This window comes from Salvelinus fontinalis, chromosome 6 (assembly GCF_029448725.1).
Source record: "Salvelinus fontinalis isolate EN_2023a chromosome 6, ASM2944872v1, whole genome shotgun sequence".
In the NCBI taxonomy this organism is placed as follows: Eukaryota; Metazoa; Chordata; class Actinopteri; order Salmoniformes; family Salmonidae; genus Salvelinus; species Salvelinus fontinalis.
The window spans coordinates 26,039,452-26,062,016 of NC_074670.1; the positions used below are offsets into that span (position 1 = coordinate 26,039,452).

At 41.2% G+C, this 22,565-nt stretch overlaps 1 protein-coding gene and 1 pseudogene across 1 annotated transcript; one reads left to right on the forward strand and one right to left on the reverse strand.

The window, feature by feature from the left end:
* Positions 1-392: 392 nt before the first annotated feature.
* LOC129858583 (EF-hand domain-containing family member B-like) lies at positions 393-5,531 on the forward strand. The gene is made up of 10 exons (XM_055927911.1): positions 393-398; positions 1,313-1,490; positions 1,614-1,724; positions 1,964-2,084; positions 2,214-2,303; positions 2,357-2,372; positions 2,458-2,509; positions 2,698-2,852; positions 4,986-5,193; positions 5,317-5,531. The coding sequence occupies exons 1-10, from the start codon at positions 393-395 to the stop codon at positions 5,481-5,483; spliced, it is 1,104 nt and encodes a 367-aa protein (XP_055783886.1). The 3' UTR covers positions 5,484-5,531.
* Positions 5,532-6,960: 1,429 nt separating this feature from the next.
* LOC129856695 (m-AAA protease-interacting protein 1, mitochondrial-like) lies at positions 6,961-11,601 on the reverse strand (annotated as a pseudogene).
* Between the last annotated feature and the right edge of the window lie 10,964 nt (positions 11,602-22,565).

Here is a 22,565-nt window from a genome sequence, read left to right on the forward strand (position 1 = left end):
AGGATCCGGAAAACGAATCGTTTTATAAGGCAAAGAGGTAATGTTACACAAGTGTGATAACTAATTCACCAAAAAAATGTTGTAACATATGACATGCTTGATGTATGCAACTTTGTCATAACACGTCATATTGCCAAAGTGTAGGCTAAAAGCAAACATTTGCAATGTTCTTAATCATACAGGTCCTTAATTGTTTTTATTTATTTATTTATACCTTTATTTAACTACACAAGTTAGTTAAGAACAAGTTCTTATTTACAATGACGGCCTAGGAACAGTGGGTTAACTGCCTTGTTCAGGGGCAGAACGACACATCTATATATATTTACAAACACTTGAATTATTCAATACATTTTAAATCACCATAACATAAATCAGCATAGATGCGGTAAATGGACGTATGTATTGTAGAAGGCCCACAATGTGGTTACTTAAGTCCGATTTTGATATATTTAGCTGTTTTTGCTTTAGAAGTTGTCCCTTTTCAGGTTTAGAAGTGACTGCTAAATGCTAACTCCCTTTCAGAAAACTGGTTAGCATAGCTAGCATACAGAAATGGGTAGTGGTAATCAGTCGTTTTTAACTGTAATGCAGTTGATTTGTGACAATGACAATGACATGAACACGTGTTGGAGTTAACATCTATACAAACATTATACTCCGACTTTTATCTCAACATAGTGTGAAATACACATAAACAATAGCCTAAATGTAGACTAATGTTGCTGGGGGGCAATTCGGGATCTTTCCCTCACCGCACTTCCCCCACGCGTTTCCATGTCAATTCCATTGCTTTGATCGAGTTCGATTGACCTCTTTGCGCCGGAGGCACTTTTTTTTCCCGCCATAGTAATTATAACATGGTAGAATGTTGATGCTTTTTTTCTAGAACACAGGCACAGTAAGCCTATAATTATAATGCCAATCAGATCACACCTCGGTTTCCTAGTGGGGAAAATGTGAATATGTCTGTTTGTATGGGTGTATATTCACTGTCTAACACACACTCATTTTAAAGCCCCAAACCCCACCAGTAGTGAGGACGTTTCTCAACACAACATGCCCAGGTGCAGGGACTATCCGAGTGTTCCATGGGAAAGCAAAAAATGTATCAACCGCTACAGAAAATGTCCATTAATTATAATCCACATAATAATTCAAATTTCCTGTTGCTGCAGGATTGTTTTCCTGCTGTAGCAAACTGGCTAAAATTAAGATCATACATCTGTAGATACATTTAACATGGTAGAGATCATCAACGCATTAATTCATGGAATTGGTATGGTCACATTTGTTTCTGTATTTCCTACAGGGTGGATTAGTGACCAACCCACCACCTAAGACCATCTATCAACAGAGGTTACATCAGCTCTGGTATTCCACCAATCAAAAAGCCCCCCTGGGCAGGTCACGTGATCAGAGCCCTGGGCTTCCAAATTGGTTCGACACCGACACCGGCAAAGCCACATTTGGTGTGAAATCCCCCAAAAGTGAGTGAAACAATAAAGAAAGACCCTAGAAGCTACAATGTGTCGCCATGAACATTCATATTATGACTGAAAGACATATATATCCACAAGCCTTCATGTACAAGTGTGTTCCTTCTGATCCAGCTGCAGCTGCAGGTGTTATTATCAACCCACCTAAAAGCGCGGAGCAGGTGGAGACAGAGGCTCAGGAGGGACACCAGTCTTATATCCGCTCCCACAATGCCTACTTTGTCGGTGAGTATTGTGGACATTTGTCTCTCTTTGGTTCTGACAGTGTTCAAATGGGGACTTCATTTAGGCTTGGAAGTCATTTATATGCTATTCAATATGTTGTTTTACACATTGATTTAATACCCATAATTTTCAGACACATTTCTGTAGAAACACCATAGCCAGTGGTTAATCACACCTGTCGATATTTCTCTGTTTGATTTTAGCCTGGGTAAATCCATCATAACTGTGTTGTGTCCCAGGTGAACAGGTTGATAGGAAATACAAGTGGGGCAGTTATGGAAAGGACGGCAGGTTCGGAGTGCCTACTCCCCACCACAACGATGGACGCAGTGTCTCCAAATCTCTCCACTGGTTGTGTGATACTCAGAAGTAAGCACTTATCCTACCTTAAGTTTATTCAAAACATTTGACTTCTCATCACCATTCAATGTCACACAATGCATTGCCAATAGTCATGACATCAAATGTTGATTTGTGTACTGCTATTTTTTCCCATACTCATAAGAGTGCAAAGTTTGTTTCTCAGAGATGTGATGACAGGGAAAGGATACAGCCACAGATTGGCAAAGTGCATCACCCGTAAGTCTATCACATTAACTCTTTAATGCAGATCTAGTTAAATGCCTGTTCAGTATATGTTCCAGACCTGTGTATTGCACAACTCATTCCCAGCTACTACAGTAGCTTTAATTCCTCTATTCACAGCCTTTTATAGCATAGCAGAAAGTAGCAGAAAGTGCCAGCAGGTCATACATATGGAATCTTGATGCGGCCAGAGGACTTTGGTAAGTAAAATGTTCATTTATAAAAGGACAGATATTCATAAAAGGACACATATTGAGTTTTCTATTACAATGCCAGTATGAAATTGGTAAAAATGGGTAAAGCTATAATGTAGTCTAGAGGGGTGACCAAAATGTAAGCCTTCTGTTATTGTTTGAAGATGAAGAATTTGGTTTAACTTTCTCCACAGGTGCGGGTGACCTTCTCCACTCCACCCCTCCAGCAGAGTACCAGAAAGGCACAGACAGACAGCGCACCCTGGTCAGTGCTGTACACCAGCACCTCAAGAAGGTCAACTTCCACAACTTTAACTCCCTGCTGCAGGCCTTCAGGCACGACGACAAGGTTACATACAGTGCATTCGGAAAGTATTAAGACCCCTTGACCTTTTTCACATTTTGTTACGCTACAGCCTTATTCTAAAATAGATTTTTTTTTTTATCAATCTACACTCATCAATCTACACACAATACCCCATAATGACAAAGTAAAAACAGTTTTTTAGACATTTTTGCTAATTTATTACAAATAAAAAACAGAAATACCTTATTTACATAAGTATCCAGACCCTTTGCTATGAGACTCGAAATTGAGGTCGGGTGCATCCTATTTCCATTTATCATCCCTGAGATGTTTCTACAACTTGATTGTCCACCTGTGGTAAATTCAATTGATTGGACATGATTTGAAAAGGCACACACCTGTCTATATAAGGTCCCACAGTTAACAGTGCATGCCAGAGCAAAAACCAAGCCATGAGGTCGAAGGAATTGTCCGTAGAGCTCCGAGACAAGATGGTGTCGAGGCACAGAACTGGGGAAAGGTAGATCACAGTGGCCTCCATCATTCTTAAATAGAAGAAGTGTGGAACCACCAAGACTCTTCCTAGAGCTGGCCGCCCGGCCAAACTGAGGAATCGGGGGAGAAGGGCCTTGGTCAAGGAGGTGACCAAGAACCCGATGGTCACTCTGACAGAGCTCCAGAGTTCCTCTGTGGAGATGGCAGAACCTTCCAGAAGGACAACTATCTCTGCAGTACTCCACCAATCAGGCCTTTATGGTTGTAGCCAGATAGAAGCCACTTCTCTGTAAAAGGCACATGACAGCCCGCTTGGAGTTTGCGAAAAGGCACCTAAAGGACACTCAGACCATGTAAAACAAAATTCTCTGGTCTGATGAAACCAAGATTGAACTCTTTGACCTGAATGCCAAGCATCTGGAGGAAAAGTGGCATCATCCCTACGGTGAAGCATGGTGGTGGCAGCATCATGCTGGGGGGGGGATGTTTTTCAGCGGCAGGGACTGGGGGACTATTCAGGATAGAGGGAAAGATGAACGGAGCAAAGTACAGAGAGATCCTTGATGAAAACCTGCTCCAGAGCCCTCAGGACCTCAGACTGGAGCGAAGGTTCACCTTCCAACAGGACAATGACCCTAAGCACACAGCCAAGACGACGCAGAAGTGGCTTCGGGACAAGTCTCTGAATGTCCTTCAGTTGCCCAGCCAGAGCCCGGACTTGAACCCGATCAAACATCACTGGAGAGACCTGAAAAAAGCTGTGCATCGACGCTCCCCATCCAACCTATCAGAGCTTGAGAGGATCTGCAGAGAAGAATGGGAGAAACTCCCCAAATACAGGTGGCCAAGCTTGTACTGTAGTGTCATACCCAAGAAGACTCAAAGCTGTAATCGCTGCCAAAGGTGCTTCAACAAAGTACTTAGTAAAGGGTCTGAATACCTATGTAAATTTTGAATTTTTAATACATTTGCAAAAATGTCTAAAAAACAGTTTTTGCTTTGTCATTATGGGGTATTGTGTGCATATTGATGAGGGAAAACAACAATTTAATCAATTTTAGAATAAGGCTGTAATGCAACAATGCGGAAAAAGTTGTCTGAATACTTTTCGAATGCACTGTATATACAATTCTACTGTATTAACTTGATAATATCACAGAATTTCTAAACACCAGGACCAACATCGCAATACTTCCGGGAAAGCTTTGCGAAGCAGACTCGACCGACCAGACATGGGTTTGGGGTCTGCAAGTCAATGGGAGAAGTGAAAAATTCTTCCATAGTTGTTCATTTTCCTTAAATTTAAAGGCACAACCTAGATTCAAGCCAATGTCTGAAGTAGCTGAACATGTTATTACTCCAACGTTGTGAAAGTGACAAACTGACACATTTTCATCAAAAACAACTTAACGTCGAAGGAGTGCCTTTGATTTGATTGCCTGCACATGTGCAGTTCGGCACGAGACTACCGTTAGACCTGATGACATGTTTCTGCGCATGAGCTTAGCTAACCAACGTCGCCATGACATCGCCTACAAGCATTTCTATTGGAGAAGCAGTTATCTTCATACTGTACTGTCTTTGATAATATTAAGTTCGTTTGAGATTGTTCACTGTGTTCAGTCTGAGGTGTGTCGGTCTGTGTGTGCAATGTGCATGTGTGTGTGTGTGACTCCACAGAAGGGTCAGGGTGTGATCGACGGGGAGGACCTGCAGGACGTGTGTCATCAGTTTAACCTGGACCTGAGTGGGCCGGTGCTGGATGACTTGATGGAGTACTGTGACATGGACAAAGATGGACTCATCAACTTTCAGGAGTTCGCCAACTTCCTCAACTGGAAGGACAAAATGCCCATCAGTAAAGTGGAGCAGCGTATTCTGACCAGTGGTCAGTTAGTGTCTAAGCATAGAAATATAATTACTAGAATGCTCATTCCCATTCAAGTCAATTTTCTGTGATTGGTAGACTGGTGGTAATTCTATTCCCTTTTGATTGACAACTCTACCTCAGAGTGTAAGATCAGCACAGCCCCAGATAACATGCAGAGAAAGGCTCTCCCTGTGAGACCTGCAGCCTCAGAGGCTTTGGCCAGACCGGAGGACCGGGAACCTGCAGAGGTGGGCAGCACGCTGAAGAATAGATATTTAGGTGAAAGATGCATGATGAATTTGAAATAATTCCCACACTTCTCAAAAACAATTCAGGGAGGGAAAATTCTCTGAGATTCAGCACACGATTTCTCACATTTGTATCTTAGCATTACAATGTACTGGTAGTCCTTTTCCCCCTGCTTCTCTACATTGTGTGAATCTCACTGTATAATTATGACATCTTTCCACATAGACTATCGTATGTACGGGACTCCCACAGTGCGCGTCAGCGACAGCACTAACTACGGTGACCAGACCACAGCCTTTGACCTCCTGTTTCCTAAGGGGAGTCCACATGCAGCACTTCTTCTGTCCCCGCACCTAAGAGTAGGTACAGAATACCAATGAACCCACTGAAGAATCAAGGGAGAGAAAGAAAATATGGTCTAGTAGATTTTATAGAATCCCACATACAGTACCATGTGGGATTTTGTTACAGCATTCAAAATGTAGGAAAACGTTGTTTCAAAAATATAATTGGTATGAACAATTCTGCCATTGGAGAAGTGATTGACGCAAAATGTTATTGAAATAGGACGGAGCATGAGCAAATCATTTGTCAAAGAGATCTTCTGATTCTTATTTCCGCCTCCATTTCCTTTTCAGATCACTGACATATTCCGAAATGTGGGCGCAAGTATTTCCGAGGAGACATTTGTGGAGGCGTGGAAGCTGGCATCCATGAGACACCCCACTGGGGACATGTGTGTGGAGATTTTCCGGGACGTTCTAAAGGAAATTCAAGCTAATTAAATCTGAATAGTATCTTTTACCTCCTCAGTATCTATTCCGTGAAAGAATGTACTTCAAGTATTCCATATACAACACAAGTGTTATACTTCTTTTTTGTCTTTGAGACTAACTATTAATTGTCATAATAACGGTCATTAAAATGATTTTCAATTGTGGACTGTAATGTATTTTCTTAGGTTGAGAGCAATAAGCTGTTTCTAGAATAAGTAAGTAAGTAAGTAAATACTGAGAATTATGAGTACCATCATGCAATCGGAGTCTTATCATTTGAAGTCCTGTTTATTCTGTCATACTCTTTGATTAGATTCACACACATATTTACTCCATGGTTTTATTAGTCAGTGTTATAATGTTAATCTGTCAATCCTAATTAAATATGTGGCCACAGCCTTAGACACACAAACACACGGGCGTGCGCACATACACACAGGCGTGCGCAAACACCCACCTACTTACTGACGGCATATTGAAGTAATTGTTTGGATAACAATATCAACTTGAATAACCAGATGAATAAAAGGTACCGGGGTGCATACACTAATCCATGTCGAAACCCAACAACACAGGAATATAACATGTTAATAAACAACACATTAGCTTTTTGTCAGTGTTTTATCACTTTAATTATTCCACTACTGTAAATTACCATTTCACAATCTGACACCCTGGCGTGGTGAATTGGCTAATATGCTATAAACATATTCACTAGCATTTTAACATAAGTAAAGCTATGCACACTCATAATCACATTAGGAATAACCAGGAAGCGTCTCTAACCAGAACCCCCTACGCACCTGCCCATATTACCACGCCTGGAAATTATAATAATCCCCAACCATATTTCATTATGCATGAATTAATGCTTACTAATGAAGGAATTGTCTCTCTTTTTGATGCATCATTAATAGTGTGATTTAAGAGTTGACAGAATTGGATGAAACACAGTGTTCAATAGCCTGTCAGTGTAATTGTTTTACATTGTATTTTATTAAACATTTATTTAACTAGGCAAGTCAGTTAAGAACAAATTATTATATACAATGACGGCCTAATAGTGGATGTTTATTTTGGCACTGGCATAATACATTACAGTACACCAACATCTGTGATTCCTTTGAGACATTTAATCATAATGTAAGATATTTGTATGCTTCATAAGCACTACATAAAACCTTCACAAATCATCTAAGCATCTGTCATACTCTCTAAATGATGTATAAAGGGTGACATAACCAATACCATTGTAGGGTGAACTGCCAAATGTGACATTACACACTTTGTATGTTTTTACAACATTTATAGAATATGACATATGCTTATAGATTATTTGTGAAGCATTTATGTAGTGCTTATGTATGCTACATAAAGCCTTTCCAAGTTGTACTTCCTTTAAAGTGGGACCGGAATGTGTATACTATCCTACCTTTGTTTTTTTCCCAAACTAAACCGAGGTCACTCATGTAAAATGTGTATCATATAAACATCTACAGGAGGATAAGGAGACTTGCCAGTTATTATCCAACCGCCTCAATAAACACCAATTCATATTGTGATTTGTGTAAAACTATCGCCCCCTTCTGCTGAGGATTGTTGTGTTTATGAATTGTGTCCTACCTTTATAGATGCTATGTGGTATCAATTTTACTTCTGAATAATCAGACAACTAAGGTGTTTCTGAACAATACAGAACAACAGTTTAAGAGACAAAATATCATACAGTATCACCATGAAGCAGTTTATTTTGTTCTGGGACAAACTATAACAGCAGGGATATTGTAGGCACTAATTGTTCATGCTGAGGGTCATAGAAAGTCTATTGTTCCCAACAAACCTGAGATCGGAGAACTTACGGAGAAATAATACGTCTGTATTTCAGTGTGTAGGGCTCTGGTTCCATCCAGTCCACCCTACAAAGCAGCTAGGATTCAAGGTGACTCTTCTGTTGGCTTGTAATGGTTCAGTTGAGTTTGGGTGCGCTTGGCGGAGTACAATGGTCCTGCTGATTGAAGTTCTGTTGGTTAATAACGTTTTGTTGAGTTGAATGTTGTCGGAACTGAATTAGGTCAACTGTGCTGTGTATGCTTGGTCTGATGCTGTATCCTGGTGACAGAGGTGTTCATGGGTCTTTGTCCAATCACCCAATCAGTTTCCAGTGCCAGATGTTAGTGACTGTCCAATCAGGTTCAGCTCCCCTGGTCAGCTCCCAGTGGAATCTGAGAGGAGAGATGGAGGGAGGGAAACACATTAAAATTAGATCTAATAGGAATTGCTTTAGATTTGTCTATGGTGTTTTAGCACCTCTGCAAAGCGACAAGAGAAGTAGAGTAAATGGGACAGAGAGAGAGTAGAGAGAGCAAGAGAGACAGAAAGAGAGTGTGACGACAAATATATTTTATAGAGTATACTTTTGAAGTTGTTTCCAAACAGCCGAGGGAAGACCATTTAAACCAATGCTGACCAACAACCAAACTAATCTTCCCACCATCACCTTGAAAATAAGGTGAAGCATCTTAACAGAGCTCTCTTATCCTGACAAACTGTATCTCAGCAATGAAAGGGAAAACCTATGAAGTTTGACAGGCTTTTAGAAAAGAGTTTAAGACCTGAAACAATGAGAGTGAGATTCTGGCCAACTACATAGGTGGGGATTAGGTATGACAACCAAACCGTGTGGCCCAATTCCTAACGGGATTTCTGATCAGGAATGGAAGAAGAAGCTTGATCCTGCTCTGTGGATCGGAAGTGGATTTAATTCCTGTCATTGTGCTTGGAGCAAATCGTGTAAGTGATTTAGACCAAATCAGAAGTTACAGCACTGAAGCGTTCTCTTCATTTGGTTATACACAGGTGTACTTTTATAGCACTTAGGAGGTGTTATAACACATTAATTACACTGTCAACATGGCTGTCATAACACACTACAATACTATGAGGCGCAATACAAAACATATAAAAGCAGCAAGAGCAAATACAATGTGTTTTCTTTATACACAATATAACTAACTACCTCGCGTAGATGTTTGTATGTTTCCATACTTCCCCCAACCTTTCTCTATGAGAATGCAGAAAATGAAGTCCCTGGTTAAATGTTTGCATTACTTATTGTGGGTTCACATACATGGAGAAAGTAAATAAAATATTGACAAACTCTCGCACATCAAATCTCTTGGCATATCCATCAAGATCCAGTAAGAGATTAAGAATTTGTAGAGACACAGCACGTAAACGTATTTAATTCATATTTAAACATATTTAAGTAAAGTTTAGGGAGACTTAATAATTATAATCCAAACATTTGGATGCATGAAATGAATATTGATTAGTCTTGGATGCCATGCTTACTCATAGACAGCTGTCACTATCTTCTTCTTTAGGCCATCTTCTTCAGTGGTGGCCATTTTGAAGATCTTGGTACTCTCCTGGTCCTCAGGAACATCAGCAGTGGACATATGCCAGAACCTCATCACAATGAAGCTGTCACGCCCTGACCTTAGAGAGCTTTTATTGTCTCTATTTTGGGTTTGGTCAGGGTGTGATTTGGGTGGGCATTCTATGTTCTATTTTCTATGTTTTTGTATTTATTTGTTTTGGCCAGGTATGGTTCTCAATCAGGGACAGCTGTCTATCGTTGTCTCTGATTGGGAACCATACTTAGGTAGCCCTTTTCCCTCCTTTCTGTGTGGGAAGTTGACTTGTGTTTGTGGCACTTTGCCCTCGTAAGCTTCACGGTTGTTTTCTTCGTTTGTTGTATTGTTGGCGTAATTTTCTATGATAAAAGGATCATGTACGCTCACCGCGCTGCGCTTTGGTCCACTTCCTTTGACGGCCGTGACAGAAGCAAAACTTCCTACCTGAGAATAAGAGGAAGCAGGAAAACAGAGAGTTAACAAAAGACAAATTGTCACGCCTTGACCTTAGAAATCCTTTTAATTCTCTATTTGGTTAGGTCAGGGTGTGACTAGGGTGGGCAATCTATGTTTTCTATTTCTTTGTATGGTTCCCAATCAGAGGCAGCTGTCTATCGTTGTCTCTGATTGGGGATCATACTTAGGCAGCCTTTTGCCACCTGTAGTTTGTGGGATCTTGTTTTTGGTACTGTGCTGTTTAGCCCTACTAGACGTTACGTTTCGTTTTGTATTTGTTGTTTTTTCGGTGTTCATTTAATAAATTAAAATGTACGCCTACCACGCTGCACCTTGGTCCGATCCTTCCATCGACAAACGTAACACAAATATACAGAACCAGTGAAGTAGGACACATTTATGCGTCACACTAACTCACACGCACGCACGCACGCACGCACGCACGCACGCACACACACACACACACACACACACACACACACACACACACACACAGCAATACCATTTTAATCAAAAACTATGGAAACTTCCTCTGGCAGAATAAATATAATATCGTCCAATGAGTTAGCTAGATGCCTTCTTTGTGTTTCTGAGAGAGACTTGCACCTCTGTTGCGCATAGACCACTATCTGAAATGAAACCAGATAAGACACAGCTTATGGGACATGGCTATAACATGGGCCATTGATTCATCAGAAAACTGATCAAGGAATCTAAAACAAGACACAACACTTTGTCTTTACAATAGACTAATTTAGATGAATATAAATAGGACTTTGGAGATGGTAAGAGTAGGCTACCTCAGGTGATACCACCCCTCTCAGCTCCTCAAAGTTACCATTGGACATCATAGTGGAGACATGGACCAGTGCCTATTGCAAAGACCAGGTCAGGTGTCTAGTTCACGTTTGCCAATGTGTAGTTTCTAGTATCCCAAACATGTATGATGAGTACAGTGAGTTATGACCTGCACCAAAGAGCAGCCTATATATAACACCTGAGAAACAATACCTGTTTGGTTCCATTGTCAAATTCCACGCTGTTAATGCCCAATTGAAAATAGAGTTATATCAGGTAGATGTGGACTTTATTCCAGATCCACGTGGATCAGGAATGCCGATCACTGTGATGCCATGATGACCGTGCCCGCCATTGCGCTTCCGTTTATTCTCGCTCTCTGTGCAGTATTGTCTGTTTTTCTGATGGGAGAAAACCCCACTTTGTCGCAGCAAGTTATGCAAGCTACATAGTGTGGTCAATTCTCCAAGCGGACTCGCGGTGCGCGTATAAATAGACGTCAATGAACGGCATAGGGGCTGTTGTGGCATTGTGGAATAGGTCCTATTCCAAGGGTAGGCCAACGATGATAAGTATGAGCGCTTTGCCAACCCGCCGAGTTTACGGCAAGTGGCGATACATGTAAACCGCTGCATCATGCAAAACGATATAGTATAATTTTCATTCTGGATTTTGATAGAGAGCAAGATGCATTCTCCTGTGTGGTTCTTCAGTCAACTTTATGAAACTATCCGATGCTGTACCCATAATCCTTATGGTAAAACATTTACTGTACCTACAATATCCAGTAGAGGGAACTAAATGTCTACAATTCAGTCTTGTACATGGATAGTTTCACAACTAAAATTGGCTGGGGAAAATATGCACGTTTCTTAGCGTGAAATCAGATTCCCTAAGGAACCTTGAATTGCAGAAGTTCTTATTTCTAAAACCTTGCATTCCAGACCCATGCCTTTAAAGCTGCAATATGTAACTTTTTGGGTGACGACCAAATTCATGTAGAAATGTGGGTTATAAATCTGTCATTCTCATTGAAAGCATGGCTAAGAAGCGGGAGGTCTGTTATATGTGCTATTTCTATTCTCCATTGTTAAGTTTCGTTTTTGCATCTTTTACTTTCAGTTTTGTAAACCAGCTTCAAACAGCTTATAATACAGTATTTGTGGTTATGGAAAATATATTTCGCAGCGGTTTAGATGGTACAATTTTTTTCTACACTCTACTTGCTTGTTTTGTTACATAAACTGAAATTAGATGAACTATTAGAATTTGAGCATTCAGGAAATGGTGGAGCGATTTTTGCATAGTGCATCTTTAATCATTAAGTCCAGAAAAACAACATACAGCCCAACACAAATAGACTTACTGTTAGAGATTGTTGTCACACATGCCCATGAATCAATGGACAATTTAGTTCAAATAAAAGAAAATGTCATTGGTCGCATACACATGTCTAGCATATGTTATTGCGGGTTTAGCTAAATCCTTGTGTTCCTAGCTCCAACAGTGCAGTAATATCTAACAATACACAAGAATACACAAACATCTAAAATAAAAATAATGGAATTAAGAAATAATGAAATATTAGGACGAGCATTATCAGAGTCCGGAGTATATATAAATATATACTGTATATATACACTGCTCAAAAAAATAAAGGGAACACTAAAATAACACATCCTAGATCTGAATTAATGAAATATTCTTATTAAATACTTTTTTCTTTACATAGTTGAATGTTTTGACAACAAAATCACACAAAAATTATCAATGGAAATCAAATTTATCAACCCATGGAGGTCTGGATTTGGAGTCACACTCAAAATTAAAGTGGAAAACCACACTACAGGCTGATCCAACTTTGATGTAATGTCCTTAAAACAAGTCAAAATGAGGCTCAGTAGTGTGTGTGGCCTCCACGTGCCTCTATGACCTCCCTACAACGCCTGGGCATGCTCCTGATGAGGTGGCGGATGGTCTCCTGAGGGATCTCCTCCCAGACCTGGACTAAAGCATCCGCCAACTCCTGGACAGTCTGTGGTGCAACGTGGCGTTGGTGGATGGAGCGAGACATGATGTCCCAGATGTGCTCAATTGGATTCAGGTCTGGGGAACGGGCGGGCCAGTCCATAGCATCAATGCCTTCCTCTTGCAGGAACTGCTGACACACTCCAGCCACATGAGGTCTAGCATTGTCTTGCATTAGGAGGAACCCAGGGCCAACCGCACCAGCATATGGTCTCACAAGGGGTCTAAGGATCTCATCTCGGTACCTAATGGCAGTCAGGCTACCTCCGGCGAGCCCATGGAGGGCTGTGCGGCCCCCCAAAGAAATGCCACCCCACACCATGACTGACCCACCACCAAACCGGTCATGCTGGAGGATGTTGCAGGCAGCAGAACGTTCTCCACGGCGTCTCCAGACTGTCACGTCTGTCACATGTGCTCAGTGTGAACCTGCTTTCATCTGTGAAGAGCACAGGGCGCCAGTGGTGAATTTGCCAATCTTGGTGTTCTCTGGCAAATGCCAAACATCCTGCACGGTGTTGGGCTGTAAGCACAACCCCCACCTGTGGACGTCGGGCCCTCATACCACCCTCATGGAGTCTGTTTCTGACCGTTTGAGCAGACACATGCACATTTGTGGCCTGCTGGAGGTCAGCAGGGCTCTGACAGTGCTCCTCCTGCTCCTCCTTGCACAAAGGCGGAGGTAGCGGTCCTGCTGCTGGGTTGTTGCCCTCCTACGGCCTCCTCCACGTCTACTGATGTACTGGCCTGTCTCCTGGTAGCGCCTCCATGCTCTGGACACTACGCTGACAGACACAGCAAACCTTCTTGCCACAGCTCGCATTGATGTGCCATCCTGGATGAGCTGCACTACCTGAGCCACTTGTGTGGGTTGTAGACTCAGTCTCATGCTACCACTAGAGTGAAAGCACTGCCAGCATTCAAAAGTGACCAAAACATCAGCCAGGAAGCATAGGAACTGAGAAGTGGTCTGTGGTCACCACCTGCAGAACCACTCCTTTATTGGGGGTGTCTTGCTAATTGGCTATAATTTCCACCTTTTGTCTATTCCATTTGCACAACAGCATGTGAAATGTATTGTCAATCAGTGTTGCTTCCTAAGTGGACAGTTTGATTTCACAGAAGTGTGATTGACTTGGAGTTACATTGTGTTGTTTAAGTGTTCCCTTTATTTTTTTGAGCAGTGTATATATCTATACAGTATATTACTGTATATGATGGCATGTATAGACATTATGGGCTGTATGTGGGTAAAATATATAGTATATCGGAGGAATACGTGGATAGAATAGTGTAAATACAGCAATTGTTGAATAGGATGGACTTGACAAGAATACAGTATATACATATGAAATGGGTAAACATTATTAGTGCTAGTGATCGTGACTAAGTTCAGGACAGGGTACTGGGTGGAGGACAGGGTACCGGCTAGTGATGGCTATTTAACAGTCTGATGGCCTTGAGATAGAAGCTGTTTTCAGTCTCCCGGTCCTAGCTTTGATGCAGCTGTACTGACCTTGCCTTCTGGATGATAGTGTGGTGAACATGAGGTCCTTTATGATCTTCATGACTTTCCTTTGACACCGGGTGCTGTAGATGTCCTGAAGGCCAGGCAGTGTGCTCCCGGTGATGTGTTAGGCTGACCGGTGCGGTTGCCATGCCTGGCAGTGACATAGCCTGACAGGATGCTCTCAATGGTGCATCTGTAAAAGTTTGTGAGGGTCTTAGGGCCCAAGCCAAATTTCTTCAGCCTCCTGAGGTTGATAAGGCGCTGTTGCGCCTTCTTCACCACACTGTCTGTGTGGGTGGACCATTTTAAATCGTCGGTGCTATGTACGCCGAGGAACTTTAAGCTTTTCAACTTCTCCCTCCGTCGATGTGGATGGAGGGAGAAGCAGACATGCTCCCTCTGCTGTCTCCTGAAGTCCACAATCAGCTTCTTCGTTTTGTTGATGTTGAGGGAGAGGTTATTTTCCTGGCACGACTCCGCCAGGGCCCTCACCTCTTCCCTGTCTCGTCTTTGTTGGTATTCAGGCCTACCACTGTTGTGTCGTCTGCAAACTTGATGATTGAGTTGGAGGCGCGCGTGGCCACGCAGTCATGGGTAAAGAGGGAGTACAGGAGGGGGCTGAGCACGCACCCTTGTCGGGCCCACAAATGCTTAGGCCTACATTGTGTGTGTGTGTGTGTGTGTGTGTGAGTGAGAGAGAGAAAGAGAGAAAAAAAACTACAATGGTTGAGTAAACATACAACTGTGTTCAAATAGCTTTGTTTTCAGACGGATGTTTGTGCACAGGTGCACAAAATCATTGTCTCAAAAGCTGAAATTTGATCAGTAGACCAAAACATAATTAAATTCCCGCTGTTCTTGGTGATTACAGGTCACGAACATTTGTGCTTGCTTGATATTTCGATTTCCTTTTAGTGTTCAGGCGAATTCATCTGAAAATATATTCTAGTTTGAGATAATATTCCCACGCATGAAAACAAGCGGAGAGAAGCCTGTGCGTGTCCACACCCCTTTAGTTCTGCAAGTCATTTTATTGATACACAATTGCAAGCGCAGCACTTGATTATTGAAATTGCGTTCAGATATGGAAACCTTTCTGAGAGTATTATAGTAATTATCCATGTCAGTTTAAAATGCTTTTACACCTGTCGGTTGAATGGAGCTAAATAATAAAATATATTGCTGCTCTGATTCCACACGATTGCCAAACTATTTCTATCTTAGAATGAAGCCTTCTTCATGTGCAGTATGTGGGTAAAATATATAGTTAGTAAAGCCATAGTTAGTAAAGCCATAATCTATTTTGCCACTTTTGTCCACAACTTTGTCAATAAAACATCCCCATTAACATGCCAGCAAATGAAATACATTTAAAACATTTAAAATAAAGAAATATGACAGGGTAGGAACTATAGTTTTGGTCAGTGTTTCCCTTGGGACTATAATGAGTGGTGAACATGTAAACTGGTATAAAAACCCTCATTGTATACCTGTCCCCCCCCACTCTTCCCCATTAATCTAATATTATTGACTTTATTATCATCTATGATCTATTTTTTTAGTTATCTATTTCATATTTTAACCTAACAAAGTTTGTTTTAAATAAAATCATTTTGAGAAATCACATTAGTTGAATGCATACAGGGAATCTACCTGACCCAAGAGCACCTTTAAAATCACAATTAAAATCCACATTAAAGCAGAGAAATGCCTTGATCTAACCACACCCTCCCTCCTTGATCCTTGCCTGCCTCATGTCTTCCTCACATCCAAGATAACTAAATCGCCAGAAAAGAGCAGAAACTCTGAGCTGTCCCATCAAGCCCAGTTAGTCTTAATCTCTCTTAGTCTCTTAGTGTCCAGATGAGAGCTTTTGTGCCGAAGGTACTATGTGGAGTCATTAGGCTACTGCGTTGTTGCTGTAGGCCCTACTAGTCTACAGTGTATTTGTGTGAGAGCAACCATTTTCTGAACATACTGTTTTTAAGAAGAATTTGGGTTTTCTGAGAAGTTATTGTTGTTTTTTATATATAAATATACATTTAAACAGTACCAGTCAAAAGTTTGGACACATTTACTCATTCAAGGGTTTTTCTTTATTTTGACTATTTTCTACATTGTAGAATAATAGTGAAGATGTCAAAACGATGAATTAACACATATGGAATCATGTAGTAAGCAAAAAAAATTTAACAAATCAAAGTATATTTTATATTTGAGATTCTTCAAAGTAGCCACCCTTTGCCTTGATGACAGCATTGCACACTCTTGGCATTCTTTCAACCAGATTAATTATGAATGCTTTTCCAACAGTCTTGGAGGAGTTCCCACATATGCTGAGCACTTGTTGGCTGCTTTTCCTTCACTCTGCAGTCCAACTCATCCCAAACCATCTCAATTGGGTTGAGGTTGGGTGATTGTGGAAACACTATATACAGTATGCCTCCAACTCCCTGTAGGCCTAAATGGATAGTTTGAATTAACCCTTACAGAAAAATCACATTATTTCACATGTGGAAAATCACATTATTTCACATGAAATTTCACATGTAAAGTCATGTGAAAATGTGTTTTTTGAACATTTCTCATGTGCACTCTTAGAAAAAAGGGTTCCAAAAGGGTTCTTCTGCTGTCACCATTAAAACCCTTTTTGGTTCCAGGTACTTTTTGGTCTACAAGGAACCCAACACGTTTCTACTTGGAACCAAAAGGGTTCTACAAAGGAATCTCCGATGGGGACAGTGGAAGAACCCTTTTAGGTTCTAGATAGCACCTTTTTTTATAAGTGTGTAGTTTCATGTTATTACATGTTGTCACGTTTTATCATTAACTACACATAAGATCACATGTGATTGCATGAAACCATGTTTTTGGAACACTTCATATGCTCATGTAAAATTAAAGTGTTTTTTCTGTAAGGGGATTAAATAAAGAAAGAGATAAAAAAAGAAAGAAAGATCAATGCAATATTCACATTTTAAATGCAAATCCATGGATCAAATTTAAAGGGAAATTCTGCCACTTTCCAACCTCATATTCATTATCTCGAGCACCATACCAGTCTACATATTTGAAAACAGCCTGTTTCTATGATCTGTAAGAAAGACCCCCCCACACCCTCCCCCACACCCTCCCAAAAAAATAAAATCTGTGACATCACAGGGATTCAAAGTCAGAAAAACTGTGATTTTCAAAACCTGCAACAATGTTTTGTATTTTCTTGCTCCCCACATCACTGCGAATCTCATAGTGTTTGAAAATCACTGTTTTTAGAATGTTTTAACTTTCGCTGATGTCAAAAAACTATATATTTTTTCTACTGAAACAATGAAATGTACTATTTTCATAGACACTGCTATTGTCCTGGAGATAATGAAAACGAGGTTGACAAGTGGTGGAATTGCTCTTCAAGACAGTCATTATCATCCTATTGTGGTTATAAGAAGCTGAGGCCTTATCTGCCTCATCAGCACTCTGTTAGTCAAGTCTTTCCCATGTCATGCCACTGAAAGGCACTGTTGTCCACAAATGAACCCATGAATACCATAGGTTGATGGTGAATTACAAATCTCTGTTGTTGAACGGCATAACTGCTGTCTGTCTTTCTTAAAGATTCTGATAAACAATCGAAAAACTTGCTACTTCTACAAATTGTCCTAGCATACTTGCATGACACCAAAAACCCTCGGGAACCTGCATACGTTTCACATTTTTATTGTGGCCCTGAAACTAGCTCATCAAATTCACCTATTCAAGGGCTTAATGATTAGTTGACGAGTGGAATCAGGTGTGCTACTGTAGCTGTGGAATAGTTCAAATACATTGAATGGCTGCGGTCCCCGAGGAGAGGTTTGAAAACCCCTGGCCTAGACTTAACTGTGATGATTGAACGATGCATGAGGGCTTCTGAGTGCGTGTTCAATGTGCGTCCTCTCCCCCTTAAATGTGCGTCCTCTCCTCAAGACCTGTGGCCTTTGTTAGTACGTTGTCAAGGAGGGCGTTCACATGTTTTGGGGAGCAGAGGATCACTAGTTCGAGCCTGGTATGAGACAGGGACAGTGGAGGAAGCTATACTGTTAGCAGCACACTGACATCGGTTTCGCTTAGACAACCGAACAGCCTGCTTTTACTATTTAACACAGCTTTCTTACAATAACTTTTATGCCATGTACACTACAGATTTGGCATGTATTGTCTGTCTATTGGCAAGTGGCCACTTGCACAATCCTCGGCACAGGTGTGTCAATCAAGGAGAAAAGAAAAATCCACATTTAAAAATTGAAATTGGAGTGACAGTCACTGCAGGAACAAGGTCAAAGTGAAAGTGCAAAATCGATTCTGGAAAATAAATATATTTATATATATATATCTTAAAATAATATAGAGCTTGTTGATCAAGATTCTGAGCAAAGATGTCTCTTTAACTTTGGTGCAGGGTAATGAGAGAAATGAGGGCAAATGCTCTAAGTAATAGTTCCTGATTTTTTCACATCACAAATTCTTTTTTCAACTCGTTTTTGTATCTATGCATAAATTAAAATATCCGCTGAAATTTATTATTCATCTGAGATGTGATTAATATGCAAAATTATGTAAATTAAGATGCAATTAGGCTCCAATTCTCTAGTGGAATTTTCCATTATAATTTAATACAAAGTAACAGAGTAATTGGTGTCACGTGTAATTACGGTTACTCAAGTATACTTTCAGGCATGCAAATGATTTGCTATATGTTGGTTATCCTATGCAAATGTACCATGTGGTGCTTTAACAAGTTGGGAAATATGAAGGGATACCAAGAGGAATTAACAAAAAAGGCAACTACACCAATGTGCATTTCTTTATTATGAATGGACATTCTAGGTGCTGTAAGTTTTAGGATGAATTTACCAAAGATACTTGGCTGGAAAGCAGTCAACTGAATGTTGAGGAGATAGATGGGGCCTCTTATATTGAAGCTTATAAAACATCACCTGTGCACATCACTATCATATTGTATCTGATCAATGAGAAAAGTAACATCACTTTCAGAGATGGACGAGCTAGCATAACAGTTGGATATAAACAATTTTTAGTTTTCGAGGCCTAAGGTGGGCATTGAGTGTCACGACTTCCGCCGAAGTCGGTCCCTCTCCCTGTTTGGGCGGCATTCGGCGGTCGACGTCACCGGCCTTCTAGCCACCGCTCGCTATGTTGCTGTGTATTTTTGGTATTTTTGAGTAAAGTACGTTGATTAATCATATCTGCTGTCCTGCGCATGACTCTCTACACCAGCATCACACAGGACGATTACATTGAGTAACATTAAAACTGTTGATTGCCAATCAGGGAAGATCATGCTAGAGAAATTAAAGGTGCCATGAATATTATACTATATTTGATCAATGGAAAAGAAAATGTCACAACCAATAGTAGGCCTGCAACATAATGTATGAGCTCAATTACTCTGCACAGGGCGACTAACTTCACTGTGGCAGTCTGCTCTGAGGGGAGAGAAAAGCGATTATGTAATTGATATCTATTTAGATAGAATAAAAGTCCTTTACTGCTTCTTGGGAAATTCCTTTGCGGAGAGCAACTCCCTCTCAGGAGCCAAATTGATTTAAAATTGTTACATGGCTGGTTACATGTCCTGACATCTTGCTTTGCGCTCTCTCTCTCTCTCTCTCTCTCTCTCTCTCTCTCTCTCTCTCTCTCTCTCTCTCTCTCTCTCTCTCTCTCTATCTATATATCACACACACACACACACACACACACACACACACACACACACACACACACACACACACACACACACACACACACACACACACACACACACTCACACACACACACACACACACACACACACACACACACACACACACACACACACACACACACTGCTATCTGTCTTGTTCATGATCATTGCACTGAACAAAGACGTCCTTCCCCCCTCTCCCAGCGCTCTCTCCGCCTCCACGCTGTGTGCCTGCCTGCTTGCACAACTCTCTCAAAGAACATAATCCTTCAACAAAATGCCAACACAAAAGAAACTTGAGCTCAATCCTATAACACACGGACACAGCAGACAATGCCCCCTCCCACCAGTCCCCCCCCCCCCCTCCAACCCAGCTTCTCTCCCAGCAATAAATGCCCCGTGGCACAGATCAGGCTTTATCAGCTCCCCCCCCCCCATTCCCCCTCCTCCATCTCCATCCCTCTCTCCCTCCATCTTTTCCCCAACCAGGATGATAAGAACCCCCCCTCCCCCAGACACACACACTACAATCTCCCCTTCCCTCCCCAGTCTCTCCCATACCTCCACACACACAACCCATCCCCATCATTGGAGCTGAAGAACGGAGGCTGCAGCTCCACAAACAAGGGTCTCTGTGACCTAAAGACAGACTGATGTGTCATGAAGATAATGGATCACTTACTGTAGGTTTCCAGGGTGATACTGATGATGGACAGCCAGATTAGAGAAATGTAATGCCGCCGAATGAATCTGCATGTGTTTATAATGTATGCCACCTTGCACAAGCTCTCATTTTATTTTCTCTGTGAGGGTTATTTAACTACAGCACAGCTGTCATGTGTAACGGAGGTAACACCTCATGTGACGAATGACCTTACCTGAGGTTGGCTCTCCACGTGAATGTCTAGGCTTTAGCGCGGCGGGCGAAGACAGCCTTGTCTCATGCAGTGACCCGGGTTCAAGTCACACTGTGTGATAGTGAGATTTGGGGCCTTTTTTTTTTTTACATAAATGGAGGGTGATTAACTTATTTGACTGTCAGATTGTCAACATTTGTTATAAATGCACAAGGCTTCATAGGAACATGGAGATGTGCTGTTATGCATGGCACGACAATGCAAAAGATAAACATCCAAAGAATGACGTTTGTGGCTTTTGTGCATGTAATGTAGGAAGAATAGTGGTGGTTTGCTTCTGCCTAGTGTTTACTTCCATTTGATATTATCGCCCATGCTTCTCCAATGCACTGATTCCTGCTCCCCATGCCCCAGCCAAACCCCTATTTTCTCTCTGTTTAGTGTGTGTTGTCAGCTCTGAGCTCTTGCTGGCGTAGCTACATGGTGCGGTTGGACGAGTGAGTGGGTGAGGTGGGTGAGAGAGGGGCGGAGGTCTGATGTAATCTCATGTCGGAGGCGTTGGCACGAGCAGGGCTCCCATTCACTGTGTGGTCTTCTGAGAGCGTCTACACCCCCTCCCTCGGTTTCGGGGCGAGATGTGCGCTCTGCCCCCCATCTGCTGATTACATCAACAGTGCACTGGCAGACGTGACACCGAGAGAAAGTAGGCCACCTTAGCACCTCGTTGTCACAGGAAGTGGAAGTGTACCGGTGCACCTTCTTCACCTGTCTCTGTCTCTGAGCTCAGTGATGTAGCCGTCGGTACTAGTCAGGCACACATCACTGTGACGCTCTTGTGCAGGATGTGGTAGCTTTCAAAAAAGGGTCCTTGCCTTTTGAATGGTCATATGAGGCCTCAACATCTAACTAAAAATACATATAGTTGCGTATAGATGATTTTCCATTTAATATCGAATTACTTTTTAAACTGTATATAAGTAAAGTATTGTGAACATGTCTATTCCAAAAGTAACACATTGAATAATGCAAGAATAGTATATATATTAATTACAATAAATATATTTTATAAATTAATATAAGACTTTAAAGTGCATTAATGTTTATTACATTATAATAACTGCACAAAATTAGAAATATATATATATATTTTCATCATTGTATTTTTATCCAAAAAGCAGAGCAATTAACTCTAAATTAATGTGACATTTAAAAATCATAGTAAGGCATTTTTATGATTTTTGGAGGACGCACAAGGCTATTGAACCTCTTACCAAAAATAAAAGTCAAAGACATCAGAGATGGGGAATGGAGGGTTCAAAATACATTCTATACATTTGTGCTCTTTTTCATGGATTACTGTCATTTCACATTCTCCATTGTGAGTGCCTGCCAGCCCTGCTTGCCATTTCTGGGCCTGTGTTTGGAACCTTGATATATTTGCCAAATGAATATTTGAAGCTTTAATTAAATGCATTCCACCTCTACACCTTCTGTAAGACGGCCAAGGCCACCTTGCACATTTCTCATATTTCACATTGGGTCTATAAATTACCTGCTGGT